The sequence below is a fragment of the Heteronotia binoei genome, chromosome 12 (genome assembly GCF_032191835.1).
Source record: "Heteronotia binoei isolate CCM8104 ecotype False Entrance Well chromosome 12, APGP_CSIRO_Hbin_v1, whole genome shotgun sequence".
Classification (NCBI taxonomy): domain Eukaryota; kingdom Metazoa; phylum Chordata; class Lepidosauria; order Squamata; family Gekkonidae; genus Heteronotia; species Heteronotia binoei.
Genome location: NC_083234.1, coordinates 31275552 through 31296722, shown reverse-complemented (window position 1 = coordinate 31296722; position 21171 = coordinate 31275552). Strand labels below are relative to the sequence as shown.

At 45.9% G+C, this 21171-nt stretch overlaps 2 protein-coding genes across 2 annotated transcripts; one reads left to right on the top strand and one right to left on the bottom strand.

The window, feature by feature from the left end:
• Positions 1–91: 91 nt before the first annotated feature.
• On the top strand, positions 92–8045 carry TTI2 (TELO2 interacting protein 2). The gene is made up of 7 exons (XM_060251724.1): positions 92–1392; positions 2177–2363; positions 4441–4533; positions 5221–5408; positions 5495–5638; positions 6953–7115; positions 7778–8045. The coding sequence occupies exons 1-7, from the start codon at positions 722–724 to the stop codon at positions 7895–7897; spliced, it is 1566 nt and encodes a 521-aa protein (XP_060107707.1). The 5' UTR covers positions 92–721; the 3' UTR covers positions 7898–8045.
• Positions 8027–20796, bottom strand: MAK16 (MAK16 homolog). Its single transcript, XM_060251725.1, has 10 exons — positions 20615–20796; positions 17049–17098; positions 16104–16213; positions 15740–15804; positions 14514–14665; positions 14274–14328; positions 13192–13266; positions 10884–10991; positions 9964–10020; positions 8027–8487 (listed from the first exon to the last, which is right to left on the bottom strand). The coding sequence occupies exons 1-10, from the start codon at positions 20627–20629 to the stop codon at positions 8290–8292; spliced, it is 885 nt and encodes a 294-aa protein (XP_060107708.1). The 5' UTR covers positions 20630–20796; the 3' UTR covers positions 8027–8289.
• Between the last annotated feature and the right edge of the window lie 375 nt (positions 20797–21171).

Sequence of the window (21171 nt, the reverse complement as noted above, 5' to 3'; positions counted from 1 at the left end):
AACCCTTTGGTGGTTTACGGCAGCATGAGAATGGGGAGGGCCGTTGGGCCGACGATGCCCTTTTCTTCTCCCTCCCCCCCTTCCGGTCTTTGAGAGCGAAGCGGCGTAAAATCGGAAAGAGGAGCCTGTGGTAGGTCCTTCTAGGAGAGGAATACATTTTTCTAAAAAAGGAACGACGAAAGGAGTCACCATAGAAACTGCTGTGACGCCACCGGAATTTCCGGTTATAAAAAAGAGCCAGTATTGGTCATATAATTCTGTATTGGTTTTCTCGTTCTCACTAGCCCGTGACATCTCTATGGTGAAATCTCTCTCTCGAATGTAGGTGGGATGAAAACCGTGGCGTCCTTTCTGGGCTTTTTTCGGTCTCTATGGCTGGAGCCGCCTAAAAGAACTTGAGCTTCCGGCTTTCACGTCGGAAGCAGCCGTTGGCCGTGACGCTTAGCGGTGGCGCTCTGTCGCTGAACGGCTCTATAGTGAGCGCTCCTCTGTATATGTCTGGGGTTGGGCATAGAAGTAACCCAATTCTGTGTGACACCGGATGCGTCTGTCAAGAGCGCAGCCCCTTGGTTGGCTCCCCTCGGGGGAAAAATTGAGAGAAAGCTAAGCGGGTGGAGAGGGAGAGAATGGGAGATGGGAGTTATATGAAGGGCAGCAAGGGTGGAAAGTGCATGAAGTTTCTTTTTTAGAGCACAATCCCACGGGGAGGGTGTTCAGAGCCATGGAACGACATTCCCTGTTGGATTCTCTGCAGCTGACCCTTCCAGAGGGGCAGGGAGCCCCTGAGTACCCCCCAGTAGAGCAGGTTCTCCCCCAGTTTCTGCAGCTTTTTGCAAGCGTGGGAGCCCAGCAGGCTAGCAGCAAAACCAAGAGAGGAATGGTCAGAGACCTCTTTGCTATCTTGGAGGCCATAGACTGCCAATGGCTGCTGCGGGGCTGGCAGGAGAATTCCACCCTGGTTGTTCTTAGAGACTTGGTGGTTGCACTGAGTACCTATGCAGCGCTACCCCAGCGGGAACATGATGGGGCAGAGCTCCCTTGCAAGGACCCATCCTATGCTGCTGCAGCCAGTCAGGCAGCGGATGTCAGCCTGGTTTTCCGGAGCATCTTGGCAAAGGTGGAAGCAGCGAAAGGCTCAGAGGAACTGGGGTGCATGGTGGTTGGCTCGTTCTTGCGCCAGGTGGCGGGGCCCATGTATATTTTTGCTGTGACTCATGCTGCAGAGAAGCCATGGAACAAACCCAGGACTCAATCCCTGGCCCAGGACCTGCTGGAAGATTTACTTCAGGTTTGGGGCTGCCAGTCGGTCCCTGAGTTCCTCAGAGGAGCCACTGAAGATGAAGAGGGTTGGTTTGCGGTGGTGATGCAGTCCCTGAAGCCAGAGTTGACCAAGTGAGTGGAAGCCCACTGAAGGGGCATTATGGAAACAGGGAGGAAGTTAGGAGATAAGGGCTTCGGGGAGGGGGTTAGCACACTTGTGCTTTCTGTCTTGTATCTGGTGACAGCTGGTATTCCCAGTAAGCTGTGCACTGAGCATTTCGCCCAAACTGGTTCAGCTTCATCTTGGACAGTTTCAGTTTCACTCATGCTATTCTCAAATGGACAAAAAAAACCACCCAGCATTAGATACTCATATAGACATTTTCCAGGGAGGTGCAGTTTATTTATTTCTTCATGTGCTCTAAGGCAACATCTCCAGCACCACTTTTCCAGCCACCTCTAAAGCATCAAAATTGCCCCCTTCTGGTCTCAGATAACCTGTACAAAGCCTAGTACATAGGAACTGTTTTGTCATGTGGACTCCTGTTTCCATTTGATGGTTTCCGAAGATACAGATCTTTGGAAACCATCAAATGGAAACAGGAGTCCACATACTTTAGACTTGGCCATATGCCTGTGATTCCCATTAAGCGCCCCCCCCCCCCCCCCCCCAGTTTTTCTGCTTCTCTCAGGAGAGGGGAAGGAGTCCTGTCTCTCATTTGTGTTGGAATTTGAAGAGCAGCCAAAACAGTGAAAGTCTCTGCTTCTGTGCAAAAGCATTGCTCAAAGTGATCCAAAAGAAATCCTTTCCATCAATTTCCTTGTGCTTTTCACAGGATTTAGGGGTAGGTATTGCCTCTGATTTTGTCCTGGAAGGGAGGCAGAAGCAGCAGTGATAATCTTTGGTCTTTTTCAGAGAAACATGGCAGCGCAACCCAGCCACAAAGCACGTGTTTTCATGGACACTCCAGCAGGTCACTCGGCCCTGGCTTGGCCCACATTTGGAGAAAGTCCTCCCACCATCACTGCTCCTGTCAGATGACTACCGGATAGAAAACAAAATCCTGGGCGTGCAATGCCTGCACCATATCATTCGTAATGTGGTAAGGAATTCACGCTGCCCTTCCCACCAGCGCTGCAGGCACTGTGAATTGGGGCCCTCCATTGCGGGGGAACACTGAGAAGTGGCTTTACTGCCTCTGTTGATTCGTGTCAGATACATTTTTCACCCTACCTTTCGTCTTAAGGATTTTTAGGTGGTGTTTGTGTGTCTCTCTTCCTCATTTTTATCCTCGCACCATCCTTGTGAAATACATGAGGCTGAGAACAACTGGCCCAAAAACATCCAGAAAGATGAATGGAAGTAGGAATTCAAACCCAAGGTCCCAATTTTAGTCCATTATTATGCCACTTTCAGTGCTTTATAAACGTTAATTTAATATCCAGATATGCTGGTAGTTCTCCCTATTAAAACTATATGAGCATTTCTATCCAAATGATACACATTCTTTTGTTTACTATGGAATTTATTTTCTCCCTCAGCTTTTTTCCTACCTCTCAGATGGCAAAAACTAAGATAAATGTGCTTTTGTAGCCTAAGCTATTGGGTGTATTTGTGATTTGTCTGAATGAAATGAAAAAACTTAAGACTTTTAAATTCCATAAATATGCCTAATGGTATAATTTTATATGGTAAGTTATAAATGATAGGTTTTTGTGTTAAATCAGTTAAAGAAATTTAAGTTTGGTAGAAAAGTTAGTGTCACATGTATTTCATTTTTTCCCAAAAATTTCTGAGCTTTTCTGGGGGGGGGGGATTTTTCCCATGAGTTCAAAATTCCAGAAACCTTACATCTCTGTCTAGAAAGAAATGCTAAAGTATTTGGGACTTCTTCATTTTCTTCCATCTTTCATAATAGTAGAACTAGGGGAATCACAAACAAATGAAATACTTCGCACAATAAACTTATGGAATTTATTGCCATAAAAAGACCATGGTAGCCATTGAGTGAAGCAGAATTACTGTATTCCAAGTTGTATTTCCACTTGCCCAAGATTTTATGCAACCAGTTTCTGGGCATAAATATATAAGGAGGGCAAATCTTAGCAGAACTGTGCCAAGTCTTTTTATCTTTCTACTTTCACACTTTTGGATCCAAGTCCCAGTGTTCAATTTATTATTAAATTAATAGGAGCTATGAGAAATATATTGTGCTTGGCATTTGCAAAATGTAAACTAACATTGGTGTGGAATTGTTTGTTTTCATTCTGTTCTTGGAAAAGGTTTGGGGAATGAGCAGGCCTTCAGTGAACCAGTTTCTAGATCAGCAAAGCACAAGAGATGAGCTTGGGGCAGGCTAAATTAGACAAGAAAAATGGGGCCTGGATGGACCAAGAGATAATGTGTGAGTTGCACATTCAGCAGCATTCTTTAGAATGAGAGAGAAGAAAAGATGGTTGGATGAAAATGTTTAACTTTGTTTTCAAATAAATGAATTCTAGAGTGGGGGTTGAATATGAGGACAACATATGGGGAATAACTGTAAAGTCATGCTGGCTTAAAGATTAGTGGGTCAGATTAGAACCTAGAAGGTCTGGCTCCCAATCCCCACTCTGCCATAAAGCTCATTGGTTAACATTCTTTCAGCCTAACCTGCCTCACAGCGTGGTTGTGATGATGAAACTAAGGAGGGGAGAATCATGTGTGTTAATTCAAGCTCCTTTAAGGAAGTGTGCCTAAACAGTAGATCGGTCAGATGCTTCATTAGCTACAGCTTCATGAGCCAAAAGTACAGAGCTGCAATCAGCCTTCAGGATAGTGCAGGGGTATATATCCAATCAAACAGCGCTTAACTCTTTTAAAAACCATCTTGTTGGATGACAGCCCATGTCCCACTGGTCCAACACTGCCTTAAACAGGCGCCAGTCAGATTCCCCAGAAACTTTCAAATGGTTTTGGAGGCAATAACCTTCCCATTCATTCCAAGTATCTGATATTCACCAGTGCCCATAGTGGCATTTCCCCCATTCTGTTACATACTTAGCTCATGTTAGATCCTGGCCAAAGCTTTTCTCATCATCCAGTGTTATGGGGTATAGAAGAACTTTGTCTCTTTTTGCAAATGAATGCATCCATAATCCAGCAAGTCCTGTTATCTCAGTGGCTTCCTCTCATTGCAGCCAGGAGCTGATCTCTGCCAGTTTAACCGGGCACAGGTTGTGCACCATGCCCTCTCCAACCATCTTTACAGCAAGGAGGCCCAGCTCATGCAGGTAACTTGAGGGGGTTGAGTGCATGCACTGCTGTCCTTTGCATTCTGTGCTGAACTAGCCAAATTGGTGGGCCAAGGATAAGGCTACATCTCCTCTTCCCTTCCTGCTTGCTAGCCTCTAATGTTAGAGGTTACTCCCTAGTGGTGTCCTGGTTTTGAAAAAGAGTTGGTGGCTCCCTTTCTACAGTTTAATCGTAGATGCTACTCTGACAGTGCAGTCGTAAACATTGTTTCACCCTTCTAAGCCCACTGACTTGATAATGCAAGCTCTATTGACATCAGTAGGGTCGAAGCCAGTTGCATCAAGGGACAGGTTGTATACAATAAGGAATTGTAGGAAGTTTAAAGTACTCTAGGATAGATTAACCTGTCCCAGAGAGCCAGGGAAATGGACTTTCCCCTCCCCTATTTGACATGGTTCTGGGGTTCAGGAAAAGAGTGCTGCCTGATTGTACACATGAAGCTGCCTTACAGTGAATCAGACTGACAGTGGCTCTCCAGGGCCTCAGGTGGTCTTTCGCATCACTTGCTGCCTGGTCATTCAGTGGGAGATGCAAGGGTTCAAACCTGGGACCTTCTGCATGCAAACCAAAGTCTGAACCAGTGAGCCACAGCCCCTTTTCTACTGCCCTCCAAAGAAACATACTTGAAAGCCCATTGATTGACCTCATCCTCTTTACTAAAACAGGTTGTGTTGCCTTGCTTACTGGACTTGCTGCCAATCTTGGAAAGGGCCCCTGGACGACCATCCCGCCAGCTTCCCTCTGCTGTGCCCTCTGACAAGGTGCTCCGGCTGGTCTTGACCCATATGGAACCAGAGCACCAGCTTGCTCTACGGAGAGTGTATGCCAAGAACCTGCCTGCCTTTGTTGAGAGGTGAGGGGTGTACTTTGCTTTCAATGTTTTTACAAGCCAGCAGCCCTCTGTGCAAGCTTCTAATCCATGATTCATTCCCTTGAGAGGCTGGGCATCCACATAGCCCGTCATCTGAAGAGGCTGCAGCGGGTGATTGTGGGATACCTGGAGGTTTACGATGGACCAGAAGAAACTGCTAGATTGGCCATGTTAGAAACACTGAAGCGGACCATACAGAACGCCTGGCCCAGGTAACTTTAAACCTGCACAACTCAAAAATGTATGCTTCTATAGTTGCATGGTGCTCTCTAGCTTAAAAAAAAAATCACCTTTAAATAATAAACCTTTGAAATCTGCCCCCCTTGCTAGTTTCAGAGAGCAGCCCTTTTGGTCTGCAGTGAAACAGCTAGATTCAAGTCCAGTGTTGCCATTGACTCTTGAAAGGTCAGACCCTGGAGATCTTGTTGGTCTCTAAGGTGCTGCTGGACTTGAACATAGCTGCTGTTCTCCCTCTGAGTGACTGTCAAAAAGCAGATATATGTTGGTTCTAAGCTGTGCTGCAGAATGTGCTTGAACTCATCTTCTCCCACCCCTCAGACAGAAACATCTTAAGGGTGCAAACGACTCCTGATGCTTCCATTACTCCAGTCCATTAGTATAGCTGACTCCCATCCTTGTCCCAGCCCTCTGAGCTCCTTCCTGCCATTGGGAAAAAATGTCACTAGGACCATGAAATTCCAAAGGCTAGGAGCTCCCTTTGAAAGCAGAGTGGTGTGTGCGTCAAGAAGACATGCTTGAGAAGCGTCCCATGTTACAATCCATTGGGCACCGAGATGCAACCCTGCAAACAATGGCTTACACTCCAACTTGCAGAAAGCTTAAAGCCTGTGGGCACCTTATGGAATTCCGACACAGCATGGTGAGTACAGCCATAAAACAGCTGCTGCAGTTTACCTTCAGTCGTACAGTGAAACTCCTTGTGCTGTGGTGACAGCTGCTGCCAGAACTGCATTTTTTAAAAATCTGCATGGCCAATCAAACCTCCAGTGACCAATAGCCTCATTTGGCCCCATACACTTTCCAAAAACACTCACAGGCACCAGGAAAGGTGTTGATAGGCTCTATGGCACCATGTTGGAGACCCCTGACTTAGATCATCCTCTGGTTATCCTAGACCTCTGGGTGATGGAATGGCTTTCCTTCATGTTGGTTTTTCAGAGACTTTCCAAAACAGCGTTAGCTATGAAATGTAGTCATTCGGTTTAGGCTGTCTTTTGGGATCAGAGTTTAGAATGGCTCTGAGGTTGGGGCAGTGCTAGAAAAAGCAATGCTATGGTGGTTCTACTCCTATTTAGCACAGTAAGCCACCTTCCAAAAGCTTCTGGCAAACAGGAAGGCTACAAGTATTAAACAGGATACGATATTCAATTAATGAACTTGGTTTTGTGGGTAGTGAGCAGCAGCTGCCAGGCTGCATTTGTGTTCCTGTATCCTCCTGGGATACCAGCTGGCTCTACAAACAGCTTTACCCATCAAACTGAGCCTTGTTCACCATCTCCTTTCAGGATGACAAGCCGTCTCACTGTGCTGCTCCAAGCTTTGCTGAGGCTCATGTGGGACACAGTCACTGACAGGAGCTCAACTCCCGAGCCAGTAACTGCTGCTTTGCTGCAGGGAGCCACAGAGTGCCTTCTCTTGCTGGATCGGTGTTCCCACGGCCAGGTGAAGGTGAGTCAGACAAAGAGAAGCACCTGATATAAAGGAGAACATAAGCAGCCTCCATTCTTTAAACAGGAGAGCAGATAGCTGTGCAGTATCTGCAAGAGATGTCTGACAGTGAACCTGTAAAATGCAAGGGGTGAACTCTCTCCATCACAAAGTGGGTATACAAGTATTTCTTCATAAGGGAATGGAGCCATGGAGTATCTGCTTGGTATGTGGACAGTCCCAGGTTCGGTCCATGGGATCTCCATCTAAAAGAACCATGCAGTAAGTGATGTGAAAGACTTTGCTGGACTGCTGCCACCACCAGTCAGAGTAGACAGTACTGACCTTGATGGACCGATGGTCTGTATCAGTGTATGGCAACTTCATGTATTCATGATGGGGCAGAGGTCTGAGACAATAAAGCCATTCCAGCAGAGTTATAAACCATTCCCCTATTTTAACCTTTAGACTCCACATGGACTAGTGGGAATTCAATCCTCGTATGCAGAAATTTCACTGTGGAAAGAGGCTGCACCTCTGGCAATGCTGAGATCAGGGCACAGCAGTTCTGGCTACCAGAGCTTGATGCATCTGGGGGCACTCAGGAACAGCAGAACAAAAGGGTGCACCTTTCTGCTGCCAGCAGGAGGACTGATCATGAAGTATTTCCCTCCCTTTTCCAGGTTCTCCTGCAAGGAGTCCAGCACAGCTGTCAAGATGATCGTCTGAAGGAATGCCTCAGGAAAGTGGAAGAGGAGCATGTAGAAAGCTTCATTTCTACAGAGCCCAAGAGGGAGTTTTAGCAAAGACAATGCATGCCAGGTTGGAAAAAACACCCTCTAGATTTTAAGAATCCCTCCTGAAGGGCATTTTTGCTCTAATACAGCTAAAAAACTGTTTCCGATCATCAAAAAAGGCAGCAAAATAAAATGTTTTAAGATCATGTACAAAGGCTGCTGTGGTTTTATTTAGACACTGAGGGACATCCAAAGCAAACAAGTATAAAAATAACATTTCAGAATCTGAATTTTTAGTTCCTCCTGCCATGCACCCCTTAGCTTCACCACCCCAGTTTTCAGTCAGGTGGAAGGTCTGTGGCAGCCTCCTGGGTTGTAAAAGTTCTAGAGATGAGGAGACGCAGGCATCTCTTCACCCAATACAGTTCTCAGATTTGGCTTCCTCCCTTTAAGAGTCGTCACGTCGCTTTTGATTTAGGCAGCAGCTCTGTTTCCTGCTCATATTCTATTTCAATATAGGGTCGTTTCCTCCTGACTGGCCCCTTCAGTGGTGCTTTGCCCTTTGACTTGGGCTGACCACTTCTCTCTTCCTCCTCCTCTTCACTGGATGTGGCCTCTTCTTCCTCTTCGCTGCTTGTTTCCAGTTTATCCATATCCTGGACAGAGAAAATACAGTTAAGTATAATTGTGTCTGTTTCCAGTTCCCCTCCTTACAAATTAAATCTTTCCTGAGATCCAATCTTAGAGCAATATTTCTCCGCTTCCTTCTCCGGGCCCTAGACTGCAGTTGCGTATATCAAAATTAACAGTGCCACTGCTGTTCAAAAATCATGGGCTCAACTTCAAAATTTCCATGGCTCATAATACTAGCTTAGGATGCAAGATGAGCTCCCTTGCCCTGAAACCTGTGCTGTGTTTGAAAATAGTGAGAGGTATAATTGAACTTTGTGCAGCTGCACAATTGTCCATCAGCCAAAGCCACTGAGCTCCTGTGTGCATATTTAGACAGTTGCTAAAATTGATTTGAACAGTTTAAGGGTGGTAACTTGCTGAATGCCCTGGCTTCTTGATCCAGTAATCAAGTCAGTAACACACCAGGAATTTGCAATTTAAATGTATTTATACCCAAGAAAAGACATATTATGCAACAAAAACCTTCAAGAGAAAAGAGGGGGGGGGCCTCTCAAGTTCAACTTCTCAGAAGAAGACACTGGTGACCCTTTTTCCACAAACAGTGCAAGAACACAGCCCGGAAAGGAACTTCACCAAAATATAAGAGTCATTTTGGAACCCTCAATTGGGAGGGGGGGGGGGGATCAAGCTTTTTCAGATTAACACTGGCTGCATTAGAAGACAACAAGGAGTAGGTTTTATACCCCACTTTTCTCTATCTCCTTGACTCAGAGCAGCATTATGATCACATTCCCTTCCTTTACTCCACAACAGGCACCTTGTGAGGTAGGTGGGGCTGAGAAAGTTCTGAGAACTGTGACTGGCCTAAGCTCACCCAGCAGGCTTCATGTGCAGGAGTGGGGAATCAAACCTATTTCTCCAGTTTACACTGCAGCGCATCAAGTCATTGTCATCTTGGTCACAATCAATATTTGGGAATCCAGGAACTGCCACCTAAGGCAATCCAGGCCCTTCAGTTTGAGAGGTGGTTTGCTTAGCAAGGATCACCCGAATGAACAGGCCAACCCACATTGTCAGGAGTGCTGATCAGTAACAGTCAACTTTACTCTCCTGCTTGAGCCAGCCCTTGCTGGAAATCCAGGCCCTAACACCTGCTGAGCCTGCATTAAAACAAAGCTTGCCCTGTCACTTCTGAGTTTCAGTGCAGATTCCCAGCCCTGCTTGATGGGAAATAAGGGTAACTAGAGTAGTTGAGGGGCCAGCAAGGAAGATACAGATTAAGGTCCAAAGCAAAAGATTCCTCCTTGCTGGTCAGGTCAGGATTATCAAAGCCCTTGCGCTGGAGCTTCTGCTTGAACACCGGGTTTCTGTATCACTGCTGCAAGCACCCAGGCAGCAACAGAAGAATTGCAGGATCTCTTCTCTCCCTGGCACCCCTCAGATCCCAACATGCGAGCCTCTGAAACCTTCAATTACAGCCTCAAGGGGGCAGCACTTACCTCGAAGTCACTGAGATCACTCTCATCCACCTCCACAAACTCCCTCTTGTTTGAGTCCTGGGGGGGGGGGGGAGCAGGGGAGGAAGGACAAGCAAAAACAATATTTGAAGGAGCAGCTTTCATTCTTCCCTTAGCTATTCTCTCCATCATTCTCTTCCCCGATCATCAATCAAGGAAATCCAAACTTTTGCAACCTCAATTGCCCAGAAGCAGGCTTGGGGAAGGCAAAGAGGGCACCTATCAACTCCGCCTGCATAACAGCCAAATGAGCATTTTGTAAAGCCCCGTACAAGCAGGGTTTCTCAACATGCAGTAAGGCACAGTCTGAAGCCCACAGGACTCCACACGCAGTTGCCTAAGTTAGGCTAGTCTACTAAACCTAGGAAATTAATCTTACAAGTGGACTCCAATGACATTTTTTTACAGGAAGGAACTTTAGGAATGGAGAGAACTGTTAACACACATACTGTAGAAAAGGGGTGGCCAAGCTGTGGCTCGGGAGCCACATGTGGCTCTTTCACACATACTGTGTGGCACTCAAAGCCCCCACCATCCTACCACCCAACTTGTAGAAGGCATTTCTCTCTTAAATCCAGCAGCTTGGAGAATACAAATAAAGTTAATGTTGCTTTCTTTCCACTTCTCTCCCTCCTCTCTCTCCCCATCTATTTCCTTCCTTCCTGTCTTGCGGCTCTGAAACATCTGACATTCATATCTTGAGGCTCTCAAACATCTGACGTTTATTCTATGTGGCTCTTACGTCAAGCAGATTTGGCCACCCCTGCACTAGAATCTTAAAGGGGCTATACACAAAGGACAAATGCCCTGTTCACTAGGAATATATCACAAGCACAATGTAAATATACCAGAGATTTACAAGGCCTCAGGAGGACCATGCTGTCAAATTTCATAATCATTACCTTCTCCTCCTCATTTTTCTCTGTATCAGAGTCGGACTCACTCTCGGCCTCCTGCTGTTGCAGAGCTTTATCAAAGGCGTGGATGGGGAAGTTGTATATATCACCATACTAAAAGAAGAGAAAGCACATCAGGAAGGAAGAGTCGTCGGGAGGATTCCAAAGCTGACATGGCAAGAGCATTCTGGACCCTACAGAGATCTCCAGCCCATCAGGGCTGCTGAATTTGGATAAGCTTTGCAACAGATTCTTTATTTACATCACTTCTAGTCCGCTTTTCTCACTTGCACTTAAGGCAGACTACACAGAGTGAGCTGATACAATCAACAGGGTGGGACAGTCAATGAACGATAAAGCAGGATTTGAGTCACAGAACCAAACAGCAGTCAAAAAACAGAACTGAAGCAAAGCTGAAATATAAACCCATTAAATGATGCCAAAATCACACAGTAGGATCCTAGTCTCAATAAGCTCTGCAGAGTAGTGTAGACTGCAGCCCTAATAATTTATCCCAGTAACTCTGTGGAATGTTTAGTGCAGTGTGACTCTACTGCCTGCCAAGAAAAGCTCTTTTGAATAATTCAGGATTATAAAGGCACCAAGCTACTGCTTTTAGTTCCCATAAGATAATATGGAGTTAACATTAACTTTTGATGCTCTCTGAAGAATATGGAAGATCGACACAGACAAATTGGAGGGCAAGGGCAGGTGGGGTCAATTAAAAAAATGCGTGCAAGCCAGAAACAAACAGTATAGAAAGTTATTTTTATTAAAGATTTTAAAGGCTTTATTTCAACTAGCTTAGAGGAAAGTTGCCTTAAACTGTTATGTAACTGGTATTTAACCCCAATTAAACCAAGTCACTAGGGAAACAGCAGATGCTTGCTACCACAGAATACCCCTTGAGCAGATGTGATTGGTATCCGATGGAATTATGGGAAGCCACTCACTACCTATTGAAGTGAAATAGCAGATATTGTTAGACAGCATACAGCTACATATATTCCTATGGCTCGGATGTATAGAAGACCGTCTTGAGATGGTTAAGAACCTGAATAGCTGCAGCATGTAAACAAAAAGACAGGGAAGCCCTCCCCACAAAGAAATATTTTATCTTTAAAAACCAGAAAGCTCTATATTGGAGGGTACTGAATTTTTGTCACTGTGCCTGTTTTTGTTTTTTTAAGGTCATTTTGAAATCATTATTTGGGGGGCGGGGGTGTGTGTAAAAATATCTAATAATTATGTAACAAAGTCCCTCTATTTCCTATTAACACCAGAAACGGGGCTCTGGCCCGCATTGTTTCAGGGAAAAACTTAATGCTGTTATAGCATAAAGATGTCCAATACTAGAGGAGAAACATGTACCCTGAGAGATTACATAAGACCCACACTGTTTGCAGGGCATCCATTCAATGCGAATGGCACAATCTGCAAATACCGAGAGGCAGGGTTCTGCTGCATAACGACCCAGTTTCCTGCAAAATATAATGACATGATGCTTGATTGCCCAGGTTAGCCCAATCTCTTCAGATCCTGAAAGCTAAGCAGGGTCAGCCCTAGTGAGTATTTGGAAAGTAGCAACCCTGACCCAAGGAAGTCAGGGTTTGTTATGCAGAGGCAGGCAATGGCAAACCACAACTGAAAGGTTCTTGCCTTGAAAATCCCAAGCCAAAAAAAAAAAAGACTGATTATGACAAGATGGGAATAAACAGCTTTGAGAATGCTTCATGCGACTGGACTGCAAAAAAGCGAAATCTCAGATCATAAACGGTGAGGGTCTACTACACTTTTCAATAACTGAAAAATGTGTCAATTTTTTTTTACACAACCAGATATATATCTAGTACTACTAAGCACTGAAAACAATAGATCTGGACCTGATACTCAACACAAAGCGGATATTGTAAATCTAACAGCTGCACTGGCCAACTTGAGCTATGTCTCTGCCCGATTGTTCCAGCTGTTACATTTACATGTTGTTTTTCCTTGTCAAAAAGCTAAGAGCCACTTGCGAGGCTCCCAGTAGTCACCCATCCACACAACGATAAGGATCCAACCTATACAATGCAATGACACCATGAGAGCAGACCATTCCCTGGGCCCCAAAATCTGCCACCTCGTGTTCTGGCCCCCACCCAACCATTTCAGCCTGAATACCACATGCAAAACCTTGCTCAAACAACATGGCAATACATTAGTGAGGATTTCTGTAACATTTCCCTTCCTGTACCACCAGCCAACTGGTAACTGAACTACTGCAGAGACACATCCCCAGCTCAACACATTAAGATACTATAACAGCCCATACCGTCTCCTTCTTGAGTCTCTCCAGCAATTCTTTTTCAATGGCATTGTCCAGCTGAGCAGCAATCAGGGCTTTTTCCTGCAAGGAAAGGCAGAAAGAGAGGAAGGTAATCCAGAAGCACTGGATGGGCAATGGCCCACCTTTTCAGGGAAGGATGCCATCCAGGAAAAGGTTAACTCCATTGGGAGGTCGGACTTTTTAGCGCCGTCAATTTATCTACTTACTAAATTCATGTACCATTTTAAAACCAATAAAGCTTTATCTGAGCAGCAGCCAGATAAAATTAAATAAAAGGCAGACAAGCCTCTGGAGGGAAGATATTCCACGATATTGGGGCAACTACAAAAGAGGCACTGTTCCTGATGGATGCTAACTTTGCACCCACACATAACGGTAAGCCCAAAGGGAAGATTCTGATGGGGAAAGGTCAGATCACAAAAGTCTTGTTATAAGAGGTGTTTCTTGTGCATCACCTAATGGGCAGCCTTCTCACAAACAATAAAAAAGAAATTCAAGCAACAGAAGCTCATGATTGAAGGCCAGAGAGAATCCATATTCTTCAGGCAATCCAGGTAAAAGAGGAAGCACTTTGTAGGAGCACTCATACAGTATTTTCTCAGTCCCAAACACATCCTGGGGTACTGAGGATTTTCTCTCACTTCCCCTGCCTTTGGAATTATCATGCCCATCTCCTGATCAACTAACTTTTGGATTTTCTGAGAGCAGAGGAGGACCCTTTAGAAGAAAACGAAAAGGTTATTCCAGTCTCCAAGTCAACAGTAGTGGGTTTCTACAGCATGCTGGCATGCTTTTGTTTCTTATGCCAATATACTGTTGGTTTTACGGCTGCTGAACTAGTTTTACTTGGGTTGGTTGAACTTTTAGCAGTCTTTTGTTGTAAACCACAGCATCTAAATGGTCTAAATAAAAACGATAAGCCTCTGGAAAGTCACTCTTCTGATAAGATTAACCCTTTCTCAGACTGCCTTCCCCCCCCCCCTCACAAAAATGCAAAGAGAATGGGAAAGGGGTGGGGGGCAAAATGAGAGTCCAGCGATGAGCAATCACTGTAACAGTTGGGTTACCTCTCGTCTTTTCTCTCGCCGTTCAACTTTCTTACTTAAGGGGACAAGCTTCCTCCTGCAGAGGAGAAACAGCCATTAGTGGTGTGATTCTGCATGCCAGGCAGCAACACAAAACTAGAAACACTTCTCTGTTGTGCTCTCCCTGAACTCCACCAGCAAGAAGCCTCTATGCAGGAATAAAACCAGCTCCAATGGAAACACCCAGCTGGTACAGAGCAGCCACCAAGCATCACGACTCACTGTCTCTTGAGCGTCAGCTTGCGGATTCTGATCAGGTACTGTGTGATCTTGGTGAAGCGCTGCTTGCATTTGTGCCGGATGAAGCGGGGCCAGTAGATGAGGTTCTCATCGATCTCCTCCAGCGCTTTCTCGTAATTCTTGCTCAGACGGACCTGCCAGAAATAGAAAAAAATCAGCAGCAGGTCTGAAAATAGGGAAGCGGTGGAATCTAGCGTGCTAGCAGAGGCAGGAGAATGGGCACAGGGAAAACCTAGATGGAAATCAGGCAGTTTCTCTCTCTCTCTCTCTCTCTCCCCCTCTTTCCCTCGTAGACTTTAATCTTGCCTCCCTCGGCCCAGGGATCACTAATAGATTTTGCGTCCCAGATCTAAGTACCCTCTGGGGAACGTGTGGGGAGAGATGGTCTCTAAGGTAAACAGGTCCTCAGCCATATAGGGTTTTAAAGGTGATAACCAGCACCTTGTAGCGAATCTGGTGTACTATTGGCAGCCAGTATAGTTCCCACAGCCCCGGCTGTATATGCTCCCACTTAGGGAGCCCCAATAACAGTCTAGCCGCCACATTCTGCACTAGCTGCAGTTCCCAGGTTCGAGACGGGGCAGCCCCATGTAGAGAGCATTACAGTAGTCCAGTCTCGAGGTGACTGCTGCATGGATCACAGTTGCTAGGTTGCAGTGCTCGAGGAAGGGAACCAACTGCCTCACCTGCCTGAGATGGAAAAAGGCGGCTTTGGCAGTGGCTGCTATCTGGGCCTCCATTGACAAGGACAGCTCCAGCAGCACCCCCAGGCTCCTGCCCTTGGACACTGTTGTCAGTGGCGCCCCATCAAAAGCCGGCAAGGGAATTTCCCTGCCCGGACCACCACGACCCAGACAAAGGACCTATATAATACTGCTCTTGTACGCCAGTTGGCTCTGTTTGTTTTATTTATGTGGCTCTATATTTATATATTATTTATTCCAAAAAGCAAGGTATACATATTTTAATTAAATACAAATAAATGTATTAGAATTCCCTTGCAAATTAGCACTCATCCAAATCGGTATAACTGTAGGGCACAATCAATTTATGAAATCAACATTTGAAATACTGCATTCCCAACCAAGGTAGAAATATAATCTGAGCCCTAAAGGACCTTTATAGAAGGCTTTCCAACTCCCTTTCACGTTAACTGTTAGAGAACTACCATTCTTGATACCAGAGGATTTACAAGAGAGGTGACTTACCCTTTCCCATAACCGACTGGGGAAAGCAGCACGCTCAATGGTCTTCATGTAAAGGAAACACTGCCCTAAAAAAGAAACAGAGGCAGAACACAGACTTACCACCAGGTCTGCTGTAGTCAGACAAAGCACACATCACATAAGGCCAGAAGGCTGGAAGTAATGGAGCATCAACCTTCTAAGCTGAGTTGCAGGTGTTCTTCACACAACTGCCTTGGAGAAAAGGAGCAGCCCTTTCCCAAACTCTCAGAATTGCCATAAAAACAGTGCTACCTTCCTCTCTCCTTGGCTAGGCAGGTGAACCCAGGGGTTTATCCAGCCCATCAAGCCAAATACAACTGTGAGGAGTGACAGCCAAGGCCCTCACCTTTCTCTTCCTTGATAGTAGCATATTGGCTGTTGGCCAAGGGACAGGAGGAACGGTTGCACAGGCCAGTTATGTTAAACTCATTCCGGCAGAAGTTCTGTGTTTTTGTCCTGCAACAAGAGGCTTGAAATGAATCATTGTTCGCTGTGTTTTTTATGCACAGCAGGTTAACTCTAATCCATTTTAGCAAATATTAGTCCACAACTACATCATTCCCAATTCATTTAACTGAAACAAACGAAAATAAGATTTATGCTGTACATAGAGCCAAAAAAAAAATCTCACACAGTTGGGCAAATTTTTATATTCCAAATTGCGGCACCAGAGGATTTCTGCTACCAGACAGCACTACTGAAACAGCTGGCATACACCTGCAGTCCCCACAGCCAAAGAAAGACAGCAGTCACAATGGCCCAGGTATTTAGCAAAACACTAGCTGAGGAAAGACTCCAATATCTTGACCCAGATATACTTCCATGAATACACTATCTCAGATTTCACAAGGAAGCAGGGAACCACATCTTCAGAAGTACTCAAAATCAGCCCCTGCATGAAGACCCTTACAAATTCTGTTAACATTCATTATAAGGAAATTGTGCTATCCAATTCCTACTTTTACATCAGCCTCCTTCTGAAATGCCAGAAGATTATCTGTTTAATAATTCTGGACCCCAGCTTCTCCTAAAGAACTGGTCCATAGCCACACCAGAGTTTCCCACCACCAAGCAGATACCAAAAGAGCAGGCCACCTGGAACAAACAGCCAAGAAACTGCTCCTTCTAGTTCCAAACTACTCCAGGTAGACCTGCATCCTGAAAATGTCAGGTTTGTCAATGCAAATTAATTGGCCAAAGGTAGCTATGTTGAATTTTGCCAGCACAAAATAATAGCCCCAACAGCCCCTGAACTTGGCACAAGAAGAGAAGTCAAGACCAGAATACTCACTTGATCTTGAAAGAGCAGAACTGTTTGTTGCCAAGAGTGTCCCAGACAAGCTGCCAAAAAAAGAAGACGTCGTTGAAGTTCAAGTTTATTCAGGAGATTTATAGTCTGCCCTACCCTGCAAGCAGGCTCAGGGCAGATTGCAACATCATTAAACAATTTATTATTTACAGTCAATGAGCAGCTCACAATCACTTTGCATAAACCATTTGGGTACAGAACGCAAGATAAAACCAATAGTGACATTGAGTAGCTGTGACTATAACAATGGAACATGAAGATGCTGTGTTAGCCCTGCTCCTGACCTTCCAGGCCAAACATAGACAGAGGTGGACTATTTTTATCAAGCCTAAAGCTGAGCCACAGTGAAAAATGCTACTTTGGAATCAGCAAAGTAGTCAGAAGAAAGTTTTGAAGGGGGAAAAAACCCACAACCCTTAAACAAGCACTCTCCTATATATGATAATTTTTTTTAAAGCACCTTGTGGCAAGGGAACACAGCGGTAATGTAAGGGTAACATCACTGGGAAGCCTGCCACAAGTTTTCACATTATTGAAAAAGCAAAACAGAAACAGACAGATCTTAAGGAAGGTACTGAGGTCGTTGGTGGAAAGTGGCATCAAGTCATAGCTGACTTATGGTGACCCCCATAGGGTTTTCAAGAGGCAAGAGATGTTCAGAGGTCGTTTCCATTGGCTGCCTCCATGTCACGGCCCCGGCATTCCACGGAGGTCTCCCATCCAAACATTTGCCAGGGCTGGCTCTGTTTAGCTTCCAAGATGATAAAACCAGGCTAGCTTCAGAAATACTGAAGTCACTGTTCTAATTTAACCGGGGGACTGGGGTTACTATGATTGGAATTCCAACTGATCTGCCTTTCTAGATTTTTTTTTCAGATCACCTCCCAATGTAAAAGAGTGTCAAGGCTTTGCTTTTGATAGTCCCTCATGTTTCATGACTCTTCCCATTTTTGCCAACTTTCCCTATCATGCCATCAAGCCTATACAAATGCGGTCAGTCAGCTCCAATGTTCCAAGCTCAGAGCCTTGTGAGCAAAAATTCTACTTTGTGAGCTATTGGCATTAAAGTTGTGAGCTACTGCATAAATTATTGTGCTCTGGGGCTATTCTTCCTGTACTAAGACAAAAATGTGTGAGCTGGAGGCTAAAATTCTGTGAGCTAGCTCATGCTAACTCAGCTTAGAGGGAACACTGGTCAGCTCCTTCCTGAAAAAGCACCCTGACTACAGTGCCCTCAGGGGTGGTTCTACATACAGAAATGCCTAAGGCTCCTACTTGGAAACAAGACACCTTTTTTCATTGGTAGCTGTAAGGGGTGGGGGGGTTAAAGCTACATGACTCTCAGAAGAAGGGCAGACATATTGCATATGGCCAGATAGTGCACATGGGCAAATAATTTTTAGTCCATTATGTTCATGGATGATCTCCGGCGACATCTGGATCGAGGTGGTACGGCAGTGTTGCTGTTGTTAGACCTATCGGCGGCGTTCGATATGGTCGATCATCGGCTACTGACCCGCCGCCTCGCCGACGCAGGGATTCAGGGGTCAGCCTTGCAGTGGCTTTCCTCCTTCCTTGAGGGTCGGGGACAGAGGGTGGCGATCGGGGGAGAACTTTCCCAGAGACACCTACTTAATTGTGGGGTGCCTCAGGGGGCTGTTCTCTCCCTGATGTTGTTTAACATCTACATGCACCCCCTTGCCCAGATTGCCCGGCGATACAGGCTGGGTTGTCACCAGTATGCTGATGACACCCAGCTCTATCTATTGATGGACGGCTGAACTGATAATGTCCCTGAGAATCTGGACCGGGCGTTGCAAGCCGTGGCAGATTGGCTCAGGCTGAGTGGGCTGAAACTGAACCCAGCGAAGACAGAAGTCCTTTGCCTAGGCCGTGGCGGGCTTGGGGGGGGGATCTCCCTGCCAGCTTTTGACGGTGTGCCACTGGTCCCAGCACGCAGGGTCAGGAGCTTGGGAGTGCTACTGGAGTCTTCCCTGACAATGGAGGCCCAGATAGCAGCCACTGCTAAATCCGCCTTTTTTCATCTTAGGCGGCCGAGGCAGTTGGCTCCCTTCCTGGAACAAGGCAACCTGGCAAAAGTAATCCACGCAACAGTCACCTCGAAGTTAGACTACTGTAATGCCCTCTACATGGGGCTGCCCCTGTACCGAATTCGGAAACTGCAGCTAGTGCAGAATGCAGCAGCCAGACTGTTAATGGGACTACCTCGGTGGGAACATGTACAGCCTAGGCTGCGGGAACTGCACTGGCTGCCAATTGCGTACCGAGTCCGTTACAAGGTGCTGGTTATTACCTTTAAAGCCCTATATGGCCGAGGACCTGTCTACCTTAGGGACCGTCTCTCTCCATATGTTCCCCAGAGAGCACTGAGATCTAGTTCACAAAATCTTCTGAAAATCCCTGGGTCAAAGGAGGCTAAGTTAAAAACAACTAGGGAGCAGGCCTTCTCGATAATGGCACCCCAATGGTGGAACCAGCTGCCAGAGGAGGTGCGGGCCCTGCGGGATTTTAACCAGTTCCGTAGGGCTTGTAAAACCACCCTCTTTCAACTAGCCTTTTAAGTTGAACTTAGCAGTAACATCAAGCCATCTTTATATATACTGAGTTTGTAGCACCGTTAAGTTTTACTGGATTTTAGACTATTTATGTAATTTAATTAATGTATGAACAGTTTTATATTGTTATTGTTTGATTTTATTGTTGTTGTATCATGGTATGTACCATGTCCTGTACACCGCCCTGAGCCTGCCTCGGCGGGAAGGGCGGGGTATAAATAAAAATGTATTATTATTATTATTAAAACTGTTTTAACCCGTTTTTTTATTTTTATACTTGACTGCAGGGCTTTTTGCAGCAGAAACTCCTTTGCATATTAGGCCACACACCCCTGATGTAGCCAGTCCTCCAAGAGCTTACAGTAGACCCTGTAATAAGAGCCCTGTAAACTCATGACGGATTGGCTATGTCAGGGGTGTGTGGCCTAATATGCAAAGGAGTTCCTGCTATTAAAAAAAAGTCCTGCTTAACTGTGCTTAATTTTTGATATGCTTAGATTTTGTTTTGTGATCTGTCCTGAGCCTGCTTGCAGGACGGGCGGAATACAGATTTAAATAAGAAGACAGCGTTAATAGCTTTTAGCCACAATAGTTAAACGGAACCTTCTAGAGGCAGTGTATCTCGATCACAATTACCGGCGCTTCCTAGAAGTATTTGGCTGGCTATCGTGGGAAAGCGGGACGCTGGGCTAGATCGAGCGAGGGCTCTCCTTACAGTTCTCTCCACGGCAGCAACAGAGCGACTACTCTGCACATGCTCATAAGCACTCTCTGCGGTTCATGATCCCTTGACTGGAAACAGGAATCAACTTCCAGCCCACCCCATCCGCCCAGCTTGCCCACGTGGAAAGTTAAGGAATCCCGAGGCGCAAGCAAAGTCCTGAACCTGGGAAGCCGGACGACAACGATTCAACCCCACACCCCTCGCCCAACTCCTATTCCAGCCCCCACCCCGTTTTCTGCTGCACTCACGTCATCCGACTGCATCTCGTTCCAGTCGGCGAAGGCAGCCCACCTCACTCAACCCGCACACCCTGGGACTTCGAGCACACGAAATCTCGCGGGAACCTCGCAGCCGACACCATCGGGTGGAGGGGGGAGACGGTCGGGCCAGCAGCAACATCCGCCCTGGCAGAGGCGGGGCTGAGTAGGGTAGAGGGTGATTCTGGATTGGGTAGATTGTAGCGTCGAGAGGAGGGGCTTCGCTAGTCAAGCGACCAATCAGAAGAGTCTGATGCTTATTTTTTTTTTTAACTGAGTCGGTGGGCGTAGTTTTGGAAGGCTTGTCTTGGGAAGGGAAATGCGGGGGTGGAGGAAGAGAAGGGGATCTGCGGGAAATGAAAGGAATCGAGTTTAATTTTATTATTATCTGCGGGAAATGAAAGGAATCGAGTTTAATTTTATTATTCATTAATATAAAGCTTGCTCAGTATAGGCTTCAATAATCCCTAGTACTGTTAAGGAATTTATTTATCATATTTATAATTCCCTCTTTCTGCTCATTGTGGACCACTGCATCAGCCTAGAAG

Excerpts from the sequence above, each read along its gene's own strand:
- MAK16 (XM_060251725.1), bottom strand. Across the intron at positions 16,214-17,048 it reads TTCTGCTCTTTCAAGATCAA|GACAAAAACACAGAACTTCT; the intron begins GTGAGTATTCTG and ends CTCTTGTTGCAG. Across the intron at positions 14,666-15,739 it reads CCAGTCGGTTATGGGAAAGG|GTCCGTCTGAGCAAGAATTA; the intron begins GTAAGTCACCTC and ends TATTTCTGGCAG.
- TTI2 (XM_060251724.1), top strand. The coding sequence starts at position 722 with ATGGAACGACATTCCCTGTTGGATTCTCTGCAGCTGACCCTTCCAGAG. Across the intron at positions 2,364-4,440 it reads ACCATATCATTCGTAATGTG|CCAGGAGCTGATCTCTGCCA; the intron begins GTAAGGAATTCA and ends CTCTCATTGCAG. Across the intron at positions 7,116-7,777 it reads GTTCCCACGGCCAGGTGAAG|GTTCTCCTGCAAGGAGTCCA; the intron begins GTGAGTCAGACA and ends TCCCTTTTCCAG.